Here is a 20,370-nt window from a genome sequence, read left to right on the forward strand (position 1 = left end):
CGCCTTCCTTGCCACCAGGGATCTTCTGTTACAGAGCAATGGCGTCCGCTCTGCTTTGCTCTCTGTTCTCCGCGGCTTCCACAGGCTTCTTCCTCCCGCGCTTATCTGGACCAGCAGTGGCTGCTGGAGTCCCCGCAGCGCTGCTCTGGAAAGGTTTGCCCAATTCTATTGTTGATGGGGTTCAGAATGCTCTGTGATTGTAGGTGAACTACAAATCCCAGCAACTACAACTCGCAAATGTCAAGATTCTATTTCCCCCATACTCCACCAGTGTTCACATTTGGGCATATGGAATATTCGTGCCAAGTTTGGTCCAGATCTATCATTGAGTCCACAGTGATTTATGGAGGCAGGTGAACTACAACTCCAAAACTCAAGGTCAATGCCCACCAAACCCTTCCAGTATTTTCTGTTGTTCATGGGAGTTCTGTGTACCAAGACTGGTTCAATTCCATCATTGGTGGAGTTTAGAATGCTCTTTGATTACAGGTGAACTATAAATGACCGCAAATACAACCCCCAAACGCCACCAGTGTTCACATTTGGGCATACTGAGTATCAGTGCCAAGTTTGGTCCAGATCCATCATTGTTTGAGTCCACAGTGATCTCTGGATGTAGGTGAACTGCAACTCTAAAACCAAAGGACACTGCCCACCAAACCCTTCCAGTATTTTCTGTTGGTAATGGGAGAACTCTATGTCAAGTTTGGTTCAATTCCATCATTGATGGAGTTCAGAATGTTCTTTGATTATAGGTAAACTATACATCTCAGCAACTACAACTCCCAAATGACAAAATCAATTTTTTTGAGTGAAGGACATACATTGGGTTGTTAGGTATCCAGTGGTTTTTGAGTTCTGTTAATCCCACAAACGAACATTACATTTTTATTTATATAGATTTATTTCCTACATTTATACCCTGCCCTTCTCCCCCCCGAAAGGGGACTCATGCTTACATATTCCAAAAACCACTTTCAAAAAGACAGAAAATAGAATGTTTTCCTCATTTTAATTGGAACTATTTTATCTTCAGAAATGCTAAAACTATGCTTTATGTTCAGATTGTAACAATAAAAATACATCATGCATATCAGATATTTACATTACAATTCATAACAGTAGCAAAATAGGACATGTGCAGTGTGCATAGGAATTTGGTCATCTTTTTTTTAAAAAAACTATAGTCCGGCCCTCCAACGGTCTGGGGGACAGTAATCCGGCCCCCTGTTTAAAAAGTTTGAGGACCCCTGCTCTAAACAATGGTCTTTCTGTCTAGAGATTCATAGTCTGAGATGAACTGCAGTACCCACACAAATAAGGAGGAAATGGCACCTATAAGAGTTCTTGATGAGCTTTGACAAGTTGTCATGATATCCTAAATATGTGTGCCATTCATGTTTCATTGCTGTTGCTTTTGGTTTCAGTGGCAACGGATCCTCTTGCCGCTCCTCCTCTTTTTTTTCTTTTAAGGGTCTGGTTTATCATGCCTTTTTTGTTTCTGTTTGTAGAAATATCTATATTTTTTCCACTGAGTGATTGGTTGACCAGATATTTAGCCTGCTTTTTGCTCACCCAAATATGCCCAAGACTTTTAACAAATAAAAACAAGTGCTATTTTCAAAAATTGGAACACAATGAGAAAACTTTTAGAAGTTTCAAAAATGCATTAAGAATCAAGAAAGACAGAAAAGGAAAAGGAAAAAAAACAAAACACCAAGCATTTCCAAAGATTAATATTGCCAAATGGATTGTCAAATCCATTCCTGAATATAGGTTGTGGATTTGTAATCATATTCCATACAGCTCTGGAGAAGAACAGAATATAAATGACCTGTAAATTTTATTAGACTACAATGAGTAGTAGGACTGCAAAGTGGATGTCTACATCCCACTGAGTTCTTAGAATGCTAGTTGTCACCAGCATTTCTCCAAAGAAAGGCTTTCTTCCTCTTTCATTTTGTTTATTAAACACATAAACTGGTACAAAACCTGTCTTGTCACTCTCACAATGAAAGAACGGTTGATTCATAATCCACTTCTCCAATCACATTCAACTATTCTTAACTGAATGAGCTGGGCTTCCGACCTTATTAGTATTGTGGGCAAATGTTGACAGCTGCCACATGGCATGAAACAGTTATTTTGATACCTTGCTGGGCATTTACTTTACTGTCTGAGACTGTGCAAATGTATGAAGACTGAAAACCCAACTAGCAGAATGAATTTTTCTCTATCGCCGACCTGCTTGCATGCTTCTTGTAGTTATTAGCAGGAAGATGAATGACACTTTGCACTTTGATTTTCTTTGTTTACTTTTGCACTATATAATCCTTGGGAATATATCTTGCCCTGGCCTTGCATTGGGAAAAGAATGCAGTTCTGCCCCAGGGCTCTTTATATATCCAGTAATGAGGAACCTGATTGTCATCCAAGGGATAGTCTGGGTAGAAAAGGTTTGGGAGCCCAATTCTGCCGTTAGTTCTGACTGAGGACCCCATCAGCGAAAGAGCCAAAATGCTTCTCTCTTTTACACAATTCTGCTGCATCATCTGCCACAAATAAAGCTGGTGCTGGAACAGCAAGATGTGGCAGTGTTCAGCTCTGAAAGAGAACTTGAAAAGACCCAGTTTTGGGATTAGACAATGGGAGGCTTAAATTAAAACACAGAGACAGGGATTTCACAGAAAACACCACAAGTTGTTTTAAAAAATTACTCAAGAAAGAAAGTATCAGTTGGTATCTATAAGTAAAGCTACTGATTCATTTCAGAATAGTGATACCTTGAGTTAAGAATTTAATTTGTTCCTTGACCGAGCTCTTAACTCCAATTGCTCTTATCTCAAAGCAAAATTCCAATTAAAATGCTATTAATCAGTTCTGGGGGCCCCGACCCCCCCCCCCATTTTTGTTCCATGTTTTGTTGTCATAAATAACAAATAATGTATAATTGCACATCTATGTGGAACAATGTGGCAGAGTGGTAGAAGCACCAAGTTCTGGCATGGAAGCCCAAAGCATCAAGTGAAGAGGCAGAAGCTTCCTTTTCTTCTTCATTCTCTCCTCCTTCCAGCTTCCCTACTTCCCTTGCTCTCCCTCTCTCTCTTCATGATGCCAAAGAGAGCAGGAATAAAAACCACACAAAATAAACTAACCAAAAGTTCCTCAAAGTAGACAAGAGGAAGCAGACAGCAATCTCTCTTCCAAAGCAGGCAAGAGCATGAGGCTTGGAGGCTACTCCCTTGAAGCCCTAAAGCCCTACCCTCTCGTGCTAGTGCACCTTCTGGTGCTCCCTCTTAACTTAAAACACTGTTTGTATGTCAAAGTAAAACCAGGGCTGAGTGATAGTTCTTAACTCTAAACACTCTTTAGTTGGAATGCTCTTAAGTCGAGTCCACTGTACTTACATAAAAAAAGGTATCAGCTGGATAAGTGTTTCTTTTTTAGGGTTGGCAGCAAACTCTGGCAGAGTCTGGATTAATTTGTTCATAACGTTTCTTAAGTAGTTCTGCAACTGTTTCCGCCGTTCTTCTACAAATTTCGCATCCTAAAGGGAAAAGAAAGAAGAGGGGGGAGGGGGATAATTAAAAATACACTACTGCATTTGCTCTTGTTCACTTTTTTATTTCAGTGCTTAATTCTTCACTGTAAGTTCACTGTTATTATTGTGCTTTATCGTGTATTGTTTTGATGTGTTTGTATTCACCCAAGGCATTGAATGTTTGCCTCTTTTTATGTGAAAACTGCCCTGAGTCCCTTCGGGGAGAGAAGGAGTACAGAAATAAAGATGATGATGATGATGATTATTATTATTATTTGAAACACAACAAGAAACACAACAAGATGCGTCCACAGCAGACACTCTGCTAGCTGTTGAATAATAATAATAATAATATTGTATTTGTATTGTTGATTGTTATGTTTATATTGTTGTTTTGATATGCCCTTATTGTAAACTGTTTTTATATGTTGTAAACCGCCGTGAGTTGCCCTAGGGCTGAGAACGGCGGTCAACAAATGCAGTAAATAAATAAATAAATAAATAAATAAATAAATTATTATTATTATTATTATTATTTGACATTTCCAAGTAAAACTATCAAATGTAATTATTAATATCACGAACCCTTATACGGAAAACCCATCCAAAAATCTGACATATACAGCAGAACAAACAAAGGAGTCATCATAACAATAAGCATCCATTCCAACACTTGCCACTTTCCTCCACTCACCAATTTGGCAAAAACAATGACATTTATGCATTTTCTAAAAGTACGAGGGGTGTTCATTAAAGATTTCCATTGACCCCCTTCTATTAATCACAGGACTCTGAAACTGTACATGTGTAATGATATGTCTCTATAGGTTATGTGCCAATTTTACAACTCAGAACTGATAACGGTCTTGATTTTACAGGAGCTGAAGTGGTTTGAGGTTTGATAATGGACCCAGTGGAATGCAGAGCAGTCATAAAGTTCCTTTACTTGAAAGGCCGCACACCAAAGGAGACGTTCAATGAGATGAAAGAGGTTTATGGTGATGATTCCCCATCATATGATGGAGTCAAGAACTGGCATTGTCAATTCAAATGTGGTTGGACTTCGGTGGAAACAGCTCCAATTTCAGGATGACCCCACTCTGCTATTGATGAACACACATTCCAGCAAGTGGATGGTGCCATTTTGGAAAATCACCATGTAACCATTCACCACCTAGCCCAAAATGTGTGTGGGGTCTGTGGTGAAAATCATCTTCACATGCATTAGGTATCTGCTTGCTGGGTCCCCTTGCTGCTCACACCTTTTCAGAAGCAGAAACAAGTTGAATGCTCTCAGGCTCTATTGACAATGTGCCATGGAAACCAGGAGGAATTTTTCAACAAACTGGTCACACAGGATGAAGCCTGGGTCCATCACTATGATCCTGAGACTAAAGTCCAGACGATGCAATGGAAGCATCATGACTCACTGCCTCCAAAGAAGGCATGTGCCCAACTCTCTACAGGAAAGGTCATGCTCATAGTATTTGGGAACCAGCATAGATTTTGGGACCAGTATTCATGGATTTCCTAGCAAAGGGTACCATGATCACTCGGGCATACTATACTTCACTGCTGCGGAAGTTGCAAGAGGCCACTGCAACCAAGAGACGTGACACGTTCACCAAAGGTGTCCACCTTCTGCAAGACAGTGCACCAGTCCACAACTCACATGTTGCCCAACTGGAAGCATGCTCCCGTGACTTTGAAATTCTGCCGCATTCCCTTTATTCACCCGACCTCATACCATCCAATTTCCACCACTTTCCAACTATGAAGTTATTTTTTAAAGCCAAGCATTTTTCAGATGATGATACTCTGATTTCCAAAGTCACAACATGGTTTTTGAAACAACCTGTCAACTTTTACAAGCGAGGTGTTTACCGTTGCTTAAAAAGATGGGAGAAGTATGTGTCCCTAGGTGGTACCTATGTAGAGAAGGACTAATAACTGTGCCTAGTTTAATTGCTCTCAGTCCACAGGAAGTGGATCAGGGGAAATCTTTCATGAACGCTCCCCATACATCTAAAAATACAACCATATCCCACTTTCCAAAGGCATTTTTTCATCTTCAACTTCAAGTATTCACAAATGTTTTCTTTAAAAGCTACCTTGTTTCCAATGGCCTTTTTTGGTGGGAAATTAAAACTTCTCACTTGGTGGTGTTTTGCCTGCAATTTGTAATGCAGGCTCCTAAATTCCGTATATCTTCGGTAAACATTCCACTCGTCATCTTTTATCCGGATGTAGACCTGTCAAAAACATAAGGAGGAGAAAATCCATTTTAATGAAAGGATGTAAGAGTAAGAAAGTGCTTTCCTAAATCAACTCAAAGGTCTACTTAGCCTGGGAAATGTGAAAAGGATCTCAGTTGCTATCTTATTGCATTTCTTCACATCCCAATTTCAGTTCTGTCTGTCCTTTATTCATATTATATTCCATGGTTCTTCTACTATTTGTCTTTCTCAAAATCTATACTGTAGCTTCCCACAAAAGGAATACTCATTTAGAGCACTACCTAACTATTCCACTACCCTTAAGAAGAATATATACTAGGGCTAGGTTTGAACAACTCGGTATTATGGTGCAAACCGGGTGCTACTGTAACATCCCAAGAAGTGAGAGATTCTGCGTATGGGGAGAACAAACAGTGGAAGACATTGAACATTTCTTAACTGACTGTCCAGCATATACTGAACTGCGAGACAGATATTTACATCCAGTATTATCCAACTGCAGGTCCCCCAACAGAAATGATATTCTGACATCCCTCTTGCAAGGGCAGGAAAGATCCAGCATAATCAGAGTAAGCCTTTTTATTCTGAAAGCTATTAAGAGCAGATTTCCTGAAAGAAGAACCAGGAAAATAAGATTCTGACTATAAATAGAAGGTCAGCTGCTGTCCTCACCTTTTTGCCTTGTTTTTTTTACTCATCTTCTATTTTGAAATGGTCATATGATTGATCAAATAAATAAATATTATTATACTGTATGAGTGTATGTGGCGGGGGTGTCCACTTGCACAGACAGCCTCTCACTTCCACAAATAACTATAGCTCAACTATGCAGGAAACACCAATGGCCCTCCCTCCAATGTCATTGCAGGTTATAGTGCAGGGGTCCGCAAACCTTTTAAACAGAAGGCCAGATCACAGTACTCCCAAACTGTTGGAGAGCTGGATTATAATTTGAAAAACATGAATGAATTCCTATGCCCACTGCACATATCTTATTTGTAGTGCAAAAAAACACTTAAAAACAATACAATAATTAAAATGAAGAACAATTTTAACAAATATTAAGTTATTAGTATTTCAATGGGAAGTGTGGGCCTGCTTTTGGCTGAGTTGTTGTTGTGTGCTTTCAAGTTGTTTCAGACTTAGGTTGACCCTGAGATAGGGCCAGGTAAATGACCTTGGAGGGCCATATCCTGCCCTCGGGCCTTAGTTTGAGGACCCCTGTTATAGTGAGTGCCACATCCCAGTGTTTCTCTCTTCCTCCATTGGTGTAGAATTTGTATGACTTCGCCCACTGCCTCTCCTTTAACCCCTACCTACTCTTTCCTATGGCACAGGAAAAAGAGAAATTGCACCCAGCCAATGACAGGTCTGGACCAAACTTGGCACACAGACACAACATGGCCAACTGTGAATGCTGGAAGCGGTTTGGGGGTGACTGCCCTGGGAATCTGGGAGTTGTAATTCATCCTTATCCAGAGAGCACTGAACGTAGCCGACGTTGGGTCTGGACCAAACTCGGCACACAGACCCAACAGTGCATATAGGCGAGGTTTGGGGGTTATTGTCCCTGGCATATGAGACTTGTAATTCACCCTTATCCAGAGAGCACTGAATACAGCTGACGGATTTGACACAAAGACTCCATGACCAACAGAACATACTGGAGGTGTGTGTGTGTGTGGGGGGGGGGGGGGGAATGTCCCACCAGCGTGGGAGTTGTATTTCACCCTGCATCCAGAGATATTATCTAACACCCCAAAACAGAATGCCAAGTTTGCAAACTGTGTGTGTGTGTGTTTAATACAATACAACTGTTTGGTTTGCTCCTGACACAATAAATAAATAACCCCCAAACAATGCCTTTTTCAAATCACCTGGGCATTGCCGGGTCCCCAAAGTAGTAGAAATATAAACAGATGCAGCAATTCATGCCTTAGCAACTTCTCGATTAGACTACTTCAATATGTTTTACGTGGGACTGCCCTTGAAAAGTGTTCAAAAGCTGTACCTAGTGCAAAATGTAGCAGCCAGACTGATGTTTGGTGTACATTTTAGGGAACATAATAACATCATTATCATGGCATGTCAGTCTCATAGATCTTCCTCCTTTGATTCGTCTGGGATACTTTTCTGGGATTAGAGAAAGTACAACAAATGCTATGGCACTGGTAATAAATTATCGGGATCAAAATCTGAGCTCCATGTAATATGAATCAACATACAAATAGACCAAAGAGGATGCTGGTTTACTGCAGACACAGCTATAATGAACACCTGATCTTAATTGTTCACTGTAACCTAGTCTGCCCATTCAACTTTCCATCTTAATGTGATAATTGATCTTTATTTATGACATTTAACCTGAACAACACATTTTGCTTCCCATGAGTTTACCAAATGTTCCCACCCCTTCAAAAAATTGCCTTAATGCTAAAGGAAAAGAAAAAGAAAATAACCAGCAGGATATCATCAAAGCAAACAGCAAATTCTTCGCCTGGGAGAATTACAGCAATGAGTGACTCATGCTAGCAAAGTCTTGCTAAAACTAATCCCTTTTAATCCACTTTCACGCAAGAAAATGAACAGTAACCACCAAATAGATACCCATATTCAAAATAAACTGCATCGCTAAGATAGTGGGATATCCCTCCCTCTCATTTTTGGCATTTTAACATTGAAGGTGGCTAGGTTACATCACTTGTGTCCCTTATGCTAGCTAAGATTCAAAGAAAATTTCAAACAGCCATTGCCCCAAGAACAGGGCTAGATAATTCCCAATTGGTGTGTGTATGCATTTCTCCATCTTTTCTTTGTTTAAAACATTTCTGAATTAGAGTTTCAATGTGTTGTTGAAGACTTTCATGGCCAGAATCTCTGGGTTGCTGTGAGTTTTCCAGGCTGTATAGCCATGTTCCAGAAGCATTCTCTCCTGACGTTTCACCCATATCTATGGCAGGCATCATCAAAGGTTGTGAGGTGTGTTGGAAACTAGGCAAGTGGAGTTCATGTATCTGTAGAATATCTGGGGTGGGAGAAAGAACTCTTGTCTGTTTCAGGCAAGTGTGAATGTAGCAATTGGCAACCTTGATTAGCATTGAATGGTATTGCAGCTTCAAAGCCTGGCTGCTTCCTGCCTGGGGGAATCCTTTGTTGGAAGGTATTGGGAGAAACAACATGGGGGACAGTATTGTGTCCTGTGGGACTCGACAAGACAATGTCTGTAGGGCCAAACAGGTGTCCCCCAACAACACTTTCTGGGAACAGTCCTCCAGGAAGGACTGGAGTCACTGTAGAACAGTGCCTCCAAGCCCTATTCCCCTGAGGCGTCCCAGAAGGATACTGTGGTCTACGGTATCAAAGGCTGTTGAGAAGTCCAAGAGAACCAACAGGGAGACAATTCCCTTGTTCAGTTCCCTACGCAGATCATCCACTAAAGCAGGGGTCAGGAACCTTCGGCCCTCCGGGTGTGGTGGACTTCAACTCCCACAATTCCTTGGGCCAAGGTAAGCCTTTGGGGCGAATGCCGAGCCTCAAGGAATTGTGGGAGTTGAAGTCCACCACACCTGGAGGGCCAAAGGTTCCCCATGCCTGCACTAAAGCAACCAAGGCTGTGTCAGTTCCATGTCGTGGCCTAAAGCCAGACTGTGTTGGATCCAGATAGTCAGTTTCCTTCAAGAACACCTGGATTTGTGAGGTCAGCACACATTCCAGGACTTTGCCCAAAAAGAGATTGGAAACTTGCCAAACATTTTTCAATTGAGTAGGTTCCAGTGATGGTTTCTTCAAGAGCGGTTTTATTACAGCTTCTTTTAGGCTGGTTGGAATTTAGCCTTCCTGTAAGGAGGCATTAACCACCACCTTTACCCACTCTACCAAACCCCCTCTGGCCTCCTTTACCAACCAGAATGGGCAGGGGTCTAGGATGCATGTGGTTGCCCTCGCGTCTTCAAGGATCTTGTCCACATGGTTGAGCTGCACCAATTGAAATGAATCCATCAAAACCGGAGAAGCAGGTGCTCATGTTACATCCTCAGAAACTGCTGTTAACATGGTGTCCAAGTCAGAGTGGATCGGGGGGGGGGGGGGAGTAAGCCTAAATCTGATCAGGTGATGGTAGGTTGATGGCAATGGAGAGATGGTCAGCTCCTCCACATCACCACCTTCCTCCCATCCCTGGCAGAAAACCAAGTCTAGTGTTTGCCCAGCTCTGTGGGTAGAACCAGATACTAGTTGGGACAGCTCCATGGTTGCCATGGTAGCCATGAAGTGTTGAGCCTATCCTGATATGATTGTCTCCGAGTGGACAATGAAGTTCCCCAGTACCATGAACCATTGAGACGCTAACACCAAGCTTGAGATCCTCCTTGCTAGCTCAGACAGGAAGACTGTAGTGCATCAGGGTGGTCAGTATTCTAGCATAATCCCTACCCTGTCCCAGACACCTACCCTCAGGTGGACATATTCAGATGTGCTTGACTGCAGGATCGGGCACCTGGTGAGGGAGGTGAAATTTCTATAGACCACTGCAACCCCACCTCACCACCCTCTGTATCTCAGTTGGTGCTGCACGGAGTATTCTGGTGGATAGAGCTGGGAGAGAGTAATCCCCCCACCCCGCCTCATCCAAACCAGGTATCTGTTATTCATGCCAGATCTGCACACTCATCCAGAATTATATCCTGGATGATAGCTGTTTTTCCATTTACAGACCTGGCATTCAACAGCACCATTCTTAAACCAGAGGGACCGCCAACCTGGGTACTCAGTTTTACCATGTCAGGAGACCGTTTTGAAACTATCAATACACTCTCTCATTCTCTAGGTCAAATTGGTTGTTTGGGTCTCCCTTTCCCGTATCTCCGCCTTCCTCATATTACTTCTATTGGGGGGCCCTTGACCCCTGGAACTACCCCCTCCTCCAACATGCCCTACCCCCCCCCCCCCAACCCATGGCCTGATTGTAGTTACTTGGCTTAGTAGTTGCTCATCAATAGCTGACTTCCCTCCCCACTCTTTCCCTCCTCCTGCCCTCCAATCTCCAGTTCCCTCCAGCCTTCAGACACGACAATCATACCAAGGATTGTGATTTATTCAAGAAGTACCAGAAAGAACTATGCAAGTCTTCACTTCCACCCAAATGCTCTGAAGTTGTAACACTTACCTGGTAAACATGAAATGCATTTGCTGTTTTTCCACGGAGAAAAACTGAGGGAATCCAGACATTTATAAGAGCTCGATTTGATCTAAGTTTTAACAAAAAGAGATATTTTAAACACAGAGTTCTTTGAATACAAAGTTCTGCAGAGAGGAGAGATGGGTAAGAAATAAAATAATAACAACAATGATAAACACAGGTGTATAAATAAACAAGCCAAAAACAACACCACTTGGGTGACACTGCTTTCCAAGTGGTCAAAAAATTGCTATTTGGAATAGTGTTTCATGTAAGTTTCTACAATATTGCATTACAGGAAGAAATATGGGCATGCACTGGAAATGTACAACAATATGAGACATTTTCATTGGTGGGTCATCATTTATGGAATCACTTCCCAAAAGACATGTGCACAATCCCTCCCTTTTAAAAATATTTTTTAAACCAAGTGAAATATCCTTTTATTAGTATTATTAATTGCGAGGCTTTCTGTGATCCTGATTTGAAGTGAAGTATGAACACAAGGAATGAATAAATCCAAATTCTCTACCAACTTACATTTCAAAATCTGACAAACTTTGGTCTTCAGATGTTTGGCTCAGATCTCCAGGAACCTGCCAGAGAAAATATTAAGTTAAAACAGCAACTTATGCAACAGATATATGTAATGGGCTGGATGCTTTTGTATATATTTTGCAAAATTTAAGGCCCTAAACCTTGTTGACTAGAAAATGAAAAGTAAGTAAAAGTGACTTGTGTCTTCGTACAGTAAAAAAGTCAAACATCTCTGGGTGATAATGTTGAGACTTATCTGTTTTCTGTTCAGTATTCCATTAATTAAAAAATAAAGGGATAGTAGGAAAATCTGACAGGAGAAAAATAATACACCGGTGACACCTAAAAACATTTCCACTTATAACCCCTTTCGGCCTGATTTTTTTTATGTGACCTTGAGTATATTAAGTAAGTATAAAAATCAAACATTTACTAATAAATCATTTGCAAGGCTTGCTAAACAGATTAAAAGTTCAGTTGAAACATTTTCTGCAGAGTCCACTGCAAATGGTGCACAACACATCTGTGTAAATGTCTAAAACAATCACTAAAAGACTGTAAAAGAAAACTACTGTCGCCAAATTTTTCGTGATCCCAACATTGAGTTAAGGGGACCCACAGGTAGCAAGGAATAATGGAGACCACTCAATATTATCAAATGACGGTTTATTTGTGGCCACACAAAGATGTTCAGTCACATTCTGATGTGAACAGATGCTTTTTGGCTCAGTGCATAAAGACAGTTAACATCATGGACCATTAGTTTCGAACAAGATAAATAAAACTCATTTCTCATTGGCTTATAATGAATTATAAGGGGTAGCGGTAATACAGCGGGTTAAAACCACTAAGCTGTAGGAAATCTGCTGACTGGAAGGTAGGCAGTTTGAGGCCACGAGTCAGGGTGAGCTCCGACTGTCAATCCTAGCTTCTGCTAATCTAGCAGTTCGAAAGCATGCAATGCAAGTAGATCAATTGGTACTGCCTCGGCGGGAAGGTAAAAGGGCACCCCACACAGATATGCAGACATGCCGGCAACACAATCAGAGATATCCATGGACATCTCCAAACAAGAGCACCTCCCCATGGCTGGAGTTGAGCATCACCTCCAAACACCGGAGATGGAAAAAAGGGAAGGCGTTTACCTTTGCCTGTGCTGTATGTCATTGTTCACTGTGTGTAAAAAGCATTTAATGTTTGCCTCAGATGTGTACTGTAATCCGCTCTGGGAAGATAAAGCGGAATATAAATAAAGATTATTATTATTATTATTATTATTATTATTTATTCTGATAGGTGGACATAATGCCACAGAGTGGCAATTTTTGGCATAAAAGCTTTCCCCATAGACACAAATGTAAGATATTTAATACAGCCTCCAGTCTCTGACAGATGTTCTGTTGCAGTGGAGGAACATATTAAGAGTAAACTGTGTTAAAGATATTAAGTATTAACTATGAGTTATGTGGCTAGATAATAATTCTATGCTTCTCTCCAGGGGAAGAACATATACTTTGTATTAACAGAATAGACTGAAAGATTTCTAAGCTGTCCAGTGTCCCCTGGGAAATATCCTGAAATTCCAGTCACTAAGAGTGCTCAATTGGGTTGTTGATGCTAAATGTGCCTGTTCGGACTATACTGGTGATAATCATAAATTGGAAGCTTCATGACTAGAAGATGATGAGAGGATTTCCAAATGGACATGAGTACATTGAAAAAACAGTAAAGAATCATCACTTTAAAGAGACAGGAATGTGGAAGCATTCACTTTACACTTAAAGAACAGAGACATGTCGCATTACTCAAACAAATCAATTGAATATCCCTCCAATTAATTTTTTTTAAAACATTATCTGGGCTAACCACATTTCTGCCCTCCACACGTGGCCAGTATCATAGTGGAAGGTTTTGTACTGCACACAACTGTGTGATTTTATGGCTACTTTCATATTATATTGAATGACAATAGGAACCTCTACAAAATTTCAAATAATTACAGCTAGTTTTCTAGTTGTGAACAAAAACTTAGTGACTTAAATAGCACAAGCCATGAAGGATTAGATTATATCTATTCCAGAAATGATGAGATTTTAGAAAAGTCATAAAATCTAGCACGTCATGGGTTTTAACCCTATTTATTTGAATTTTCAACAGCATAATAATAATAATAATAATAATAATTATTATTATTATTATTATAACAACAACAACTTTATTTTTGTACCCCACCTCCATCTCCCTGAAGGGGCCTTGGGGCGGCTTACATATTGCACAAAGTGCCGATACTAAGCATAAAATAAACACACAGTACAATACAAAGTGAAAACTATAGCATGTAAAAATAGCAATTTAAAACTCAGAACAACATCCAATGACCTATGGTGACAACTACTGTAAGACATGGCCAAACTGTAAACAAGACAAGGGAATAGGATAGTGCAAATTTTAGCTAAGGAACAGGGCATGTCATGAAAGAGCAGTGCTGTATCATTAATTGTGGACGATTAGGGCTAGAAGTTAAACATTCAAGTCTTCAGATTCCTATGGAAGAATGCTAGTGTGGGGGTCTGCCTATTCTCCCTGGAGACGGCGTTCCAAAGGTGGGGGGTCAACAATGAGAAGGCCCTCTTCCTTTTCCCCTCTAACCATGCTTGTGACAGTGGTGAGACCGAGAGGAGGGCCTCCCCAGGAGATCTTAACACTTAAGCAGGTTCACAGGGGGGAATGCAGTCAAAAAGATAGGCACGTACTGAACCATTCAGGGCTTTATAGGTGATAACCTGCATCTTGAATTGAGACTGGAAACGTATTGGCAGTCAATGGAGCTGCTTTAAAAGGAGCATTGCGTGCTCCCTATAGCCAGCTCCAGTTAGTAGTCTGGCCGCCGACCTTTGCACGAATTGCAGTTTCCAAATCGTCTTCAAAGGCAGCCCCACGTAGAGTGCATTACAGTAATCAAATTCTGAGGTAACAAAGGCATGGACCATAATGGTCATGTCCGACTTCTCAAGGTATGGTCGTAGCTGGCGCACAAGCTTTAACTGTGCGAAGGCCCTCCCAGCCACAACCGACACTTGGGTTTCAAGTGTCAGCGCTGAATCCAGGAAGAGCTTCAGACTGTGGACCTGTATCCTCAGGGGGAGCGTAACCCTGTCAAGCACTGGTCCAGGATCCGGGGGGGGGGGGGGGGGGCTACCTTGGAGTAAGGTGGAAAGAAGCAGTAGAGTTGTATGTTATCTGTGTACAGATGGCACCGAACTCCAAAACTTCGGATGACCTCTCCCAGCAGTTTCATGTAGATATTAAAAAGCATGGGGGGATAGAATGGAACCTTGCAGGACCCCACAGGTCAATGTTCAGGGATCTGAGCAGGTGTCCTCCAGGAAGGAGTGGAGGCATTGCAAAACAATGCCCCCAAGACCCATTAGAGAAAGAAACCTCAGAAGGATACCATGTTCTATGGTATCGAAAACCGCTGAGATATCCAAGAGAACCAACATGGATACAATCCCCCTGTCAAGCTCTCTGCGGAGGTCATCCACCAAGGCAACCAAAGCCATCTTCGTTCTGTGACCAGGCCTAAAACCAGACTGCAATGGATCAAGATAATTGATTTCATTCAAGAATCCATGGAGTTGAGAGGCCACCAACAGCATCCAATGGTCTTGAATTGTTTTCATGCGTAGCCCTGTTCACAATGGGGTTTTTTTTCAATGCTCAAATGTCAGAGTTTGCCTGCTCATATCATCAGACAGTGCCAGAAATTACTGGCAGAAACAAAGACTGAGCATTGATGGCGCCTGCAGATCTCTGTCATTGTTTATTTCGCTGTTGCTGACAAGCAGGAAAAGAATATTATGGACCTGATGAGGTCTATTGTCCAGCATGGATAATCAAGTGAAATTATGTTCTACTCAAGGCATTTCTTTTTATAAAAAACAGCAGCCAGATTTGAGGTGGACACTCAGAAAAACCGAAGAAATGTGGTGAGCGGGCCCTATCATTTGATGTCTTCAGCTGATGAGCTGAGTATGATGCAAACACAGAAAACTAGTAGTTATCTGATTTATTATTGTTGTATTTTTCTTGAAATACATTTCAACTCTGAGTGCTAAAATAATTTGCTTGGTTTTGGGGACATAGAAACTGCTCTGCCTCAGGCAGCAAAATGGACTGATCCTGGTTAAGATGTTGATCTTTTGAAATACAAAGATCTTCTATGGTGCACACCTACACATTTCAAGGAAAGGTAAGCTAGCCTTGGTCTGGGGATCTAAGGCAGCTTTGCAAATCTAGCAAACAGACATTCTTTCTTAAACATGGCCATACATCCCAGAAAACTCACAGCAACTCAGTGATTCCGGCCATGAAAGCCTTTGATAATACAGACATTTTTTTTTCTTTTGAAAGCCAGGGGAAACAGACAATGGCATGGCATGAATATATGTGGTATAAAGAAAAAGGCCCATTCAGATGTACATACACATCAAAGCATCAGGATGCTACCTTGGTTTGTAAGAAATATGCATGTTGTTTCTTGATTTAGATACCACAAGAAACTGAGGTTTATAAACAAACCATAACATTTCCTTGACGGTAGGTGTATAAGAAGAGGGCAGAAGAGAGCAGAGCGAAGTAAGCACTTTTCTTCTGATGATTCTTATATCTAAAGTAGAATAAAGAGCTGAAAAATCCACAAAACACATGAAGGTAGAACCACTGTAATGAAGTGCTTTGAATGATTGGCTACGGCTCTAGGAGACCAGGATTTGACTGGAAGACCAGTGCTTTGATGATGTACTATGACTGGGAGACTATGGAACCCACTGGGAAACTCTGGGCAAGTCTCACTCTCTCAGCCTCAAAAGAAGGCAATGGCAAACCTCTTCTGAATAAATTCTGCTGAAATAAACATGGGGAAAGTTGTCGTAAGTTGACATTTGCTTCAAAGTACATAAAAACAGGAAATATGAAAACATCTTTGCTGGGATTTTACCATCGCTACATCTTCAAGTAATGAATCATTTACAAAAATGTGTACAAAATAACAACTTGGAGAATGTTTTCAGTGTGTCGTTAAAAAAACCCCACTGATCTAAGACGTTAACTGACAAACACTTCTAATGAGATAAAGGGGCTAAGGTTTTAAGGAATGTTTTATTGATGAAAGAAGCGCGACGCAGGAGTTCCCTGAGAAGAGGCCATGTAAGGTGATATTCCCATCAGGCTGACCGACTTGAGAACCCTTTGAAATATGCAAAGAAGCAACATGACCCTCTGGATCTCAAGAGATGTCAGCCATCAATTTCTCCTCTCTGGAGAATGCAGCTTCTCGTTTTCAGGCCAAGACTGGATAAATGAATCATGCAAGAAAGATCTCATCTCAATCTGCCAGGTCAAAGTTTTTAGTCCTGGTGCCCATAGGCTCCTGAGCCTTGCATTTGGCAGCTTGAGACACCCACCATAGATAGGCAACAGATTTAGGGTGTAATAAAAGGCTAGAATATTGACAGCAACTTTGGATTTTTTTTAAATTGCCTTTTTATTGCTAGGGAAAGCAGAGATGCTTGAGTGATGATCCCAACTACACGCCAAAATAAATTTTCTGGCTTCTGGTTTCTGAATCTGGGGGTTGGTACCCTGGGGGAGGTCATGAGGGGGTGTCAGAGGAGTCGCCAAAGACCATCATAAAACACAGTATTTTCTGATGCTCATGGGTGTTCTGTGTGGGAAGTTTGGCCCAATTCTATCGTTGGCGAGGTTCAGAATGCTCTTCGATTGTAGGTGAACTATAAATTCCAATAACTACAACTCCCAAATGTCAGGTCTATTTTCCCCAAACTCCACCAGTGTTCATATAATAAATAAATATTGAATATTTGTGCCAAGTTTGGTCCAGATCTATCACTGTTTGAGCCCACAGTGTTCTCTGGATGGAGATGAACTACAATTCCAAAACTCAAAACCAATGCTCACCAAATTCTTCCAGTATTTTCTGTGGGCCAAGTTTGGTTCAATTCCATTATTGGTGGTGTTCAGAATGCTCTTTGATTGTACGTTAACTATAAATCCCAGGAACTACAACTCCCAAATGACAAAGTCAATCTCCCCCAATCCCACCAGTGTTCACATTTGGGAATACTAGATATTTGTGCCAAATTTAGTCCAGTGAATGAAAATACGTTTTGCATATCAGATATTTACATTACAATTCATAACATAAGCAAAATTAGTTATGAAGTAGAAACAAAAATAATTTTATGGTTGGGGGTCACCACAACATGAGGAATTGTATTAAGGGGTCGCAGCATTGGGAAGGTTGAGAACCACTGTTTTAGGTGCTCAGTACCCTGACTTAAGTGAATGGGCAGGAGAATGATACTGGTCCGAGGAACATTTGGTTAGAATCTTCTGTGTTGGAATCTTGGGCATCAAACTCATCTGTTCAATTGATAGATTGGACCAGATTATTCATCCAATCTCTTAATAATGTACTCATGAGCTATGATATTTGCTTTAATTCCTGTAATGTTTGCTTTATGTTTCATTCCTGTAATTTTTGTTTTATGTTTCAGATTTAATGTTTTAATTTTAGGGTTTTAACATTTATTGAAAGCCACCTGGGACGCTTCAGTGCTGAAAGACAGCATACCGCTATTTTAAAATTACCAAGTAACAAATATTCATCTCGGATCAAAAATCTAATTAGCTCCTTTCACAAATCCCCGCCACAGTAACTGAAGAAATAAGCATCAAGAGCTGTTTTAATGCACATATGATTTGACTTAATTAATTATCCTTTCAGTTTATAGAAGAAGAATTTCATAACGGCACACACACACAAACCAAGAATGTGTTTCATTTGCATAATCCTCTTCCAAGAAAGTTCTGAACAGTTGCATGTTGTAGTAATTCTGACCTTTAATTCTGTGTCCTTTAAAATGCAGTCTTAGGCTGCAATGATTTCCCCATTAATGTGGCCATCAAATGTGCTGATTATTTTACCTAGAGGAATTTCAAGACGGAGAGCTGAAGAAATAAGTCATAAAGCATCTAACCTTTTCAAGAAACAGTTAGATAATACTGATTGGAGCTAATGTGGTCCTAAGAGCACAATTTGTCTTGCCACACAAGCAGGTTAGGTATAAAGTAGATCAAGATATCTGGGTGATTTGTAGCAAGCTGACAAACTCCCCATTATTTAACCACAATAATTGGGGAAAGTGGAAGCCTGGGGTAACCAGGAGCAGACTTTGCTGTGAAAAGACTGTAAAATCAGTTCAGTTCTACTAGTAGAGACAGATTCTTAGGATCAGTCTGTGATCAGAGACACTCTGTTCTTTAATTCTCAACTCCACTGTTCTCTAAATATATCCAGCAGCAGGTTGTATTTGCAGACTCATCTGTCAACAGGCAGATTGGTTGATACCTGGATTGGAACCCATGTATTGCAGCCACTGCCTCTACATCTGTGGTCATTTATTTTCCACATCTGTAATTTTCAAAAATCTATCATTATATCTTGGAATTCCAATGTATATCAAGATACTTCTTCCATATATCTATTGTGTATAATGTCAATCATGGTCATTGTATTTATTTATCGTGTCAGAAGCGAGTTGCGGATAGAGTTATAATGTATTTAAAAACACAAACAAAGTTAAATACTTGGTATCATACTAGATTTTATTTGACCAGAAGCTGGCCACTTGGAGTGCCTCTGGTGTCACTGTGAGAAGATCCTCCATTATGCATGTGGCAGGGCTCAGGTTGTATTGTAGTATGTGGTCTGTGGTTTGCTCTTCTCCGCACTCGCATGTCGTGGACTCCACTTTGTAGCCCCATTTCTTAAGGCTGGTTCTGCATCTTGTGTTGCCAGAACACAGCCTGTTCAGCGCCTTCCAAGTCGCCCAGTCTTCTGTGTACCCAGGAGGGAGTTTCTCATTCAGTATCAGCCATGGATTGAGGTCCCAGGCTTTTGCCTGCCCCTTTTGGGCTCTCGCTGCTGAGGTGTTCCTGCGAGTATCTCTGTGGATCTTAGGAAACTATGTCTTGAGTTAAGACATTGGCATGCTGGCTGATATCCGAACAGAGGATGGGCCAGAGATATCACTGCTTTGGTCTTTTTATTACAGGCTGCTTCTTCCTGATGGAATGTAGGTAGTGCTATGCCAGCTAAACAATATAATTTCTCTAGTGGTGTAGAGTGTAGACATCCTCTGATAATGCACTATGTCTCATTAAGAGCCACATCCACTGTTTTAACGTGATGAGGTGTATTCCACACTGGGCATGTGTACTCAGCAGTTGAGTAGCACAGCGTTGTTAATTGTGAGTATTGTTACAATGCCTTTCTTGCATTGTTTCCAGTCCCAGCGCCTTCACTCTGATCACACAAATATTGACAGTCTTTTTTTCACCTATCTCCAAGAGTACTTCACATGCTTTATTACATATAGTCTACATATATTCAGATTTTGTAGGAATAATAAGCAGCAAAATAGTGTTTTATTGAAAGATATAAATTGTATCAAAACTTTTATCACTTTGGATTGTTGGAAAGCAATACTTCAAATGGAAAGTGTAGTTGGCGGCCAGAAAAGGAGGAAACATACAAGGAAATGGCAAATGCCGGAATTCCAAAGCATAGGTTGGGGGCAAGAACAAGACAGACACTTTTCCTCCTCCAAATCTTTTGCTAACAATGGCTTTCCCCATGTTGTTCAAGCTAGGACTCTGGGAATCTGAAATTGGACCAAACATGTTAAGGGATAATTTTAATTAACTTTTCTTAAGAGTCCACAATTTATAATCATTAAAATTGTTGCTCCTTCCTTCCTTCCTTCCTTCCTTCCTTCCTTCCTTCCTTCCTTCCT

At 40.9% G+C, this 20,370-nt stretch overlaps 1 protein-coding gene across 3 annotated transcripts in view; it reads right to left on the minus strand.

Annotated features, from left to right (window-relative positions):
- Window positions 1-20,370, minus strand: part of SNX29 (sorting nexin 29) — a 114,554-nt gene that overhangs the window by 3,116 nt on the left and 91,068 nt on the right. For all 3 annotated transcript variants that reach the window (XM_060786343.2, XM_060786342.2, XM_060786344.2), the window contains 4 exons: window positions 11,495-11,550; window positions 10,943-11,024; window positions 5,653-5,793; window positions 3,408-3,547 (listed from right to left, as the gene is read on the minus strand). In XM_060786343.2, coding sequence (XP_060642326.2) covers window positions 3,408-3,547; window positions 5,653-5,793; window positions 10,943-11,024; window positions 11,495-11,550 — 419 coding nt within the window. The remainder of the gene's footprint in view (window positions 1-3,407; window positions 3,548-5,652; window positions 5,794-10,942; window positions 11,025-11,494; window positions 11,551-20,370) is intronic.

This window comes from Anolis sagrei, chromosome X, assembly GCF_037176765.1.
Source record: "Anolis sagrei isolate rAnoSag1 chromosome X, rAnoSag1.mat, whole genome shotgun sequence".
NCBI lineage: Eukaryota > Metazoa > Chordata > Lepidosauria > Squamata > Dactyloidae > Anolis > Anolis sagrei.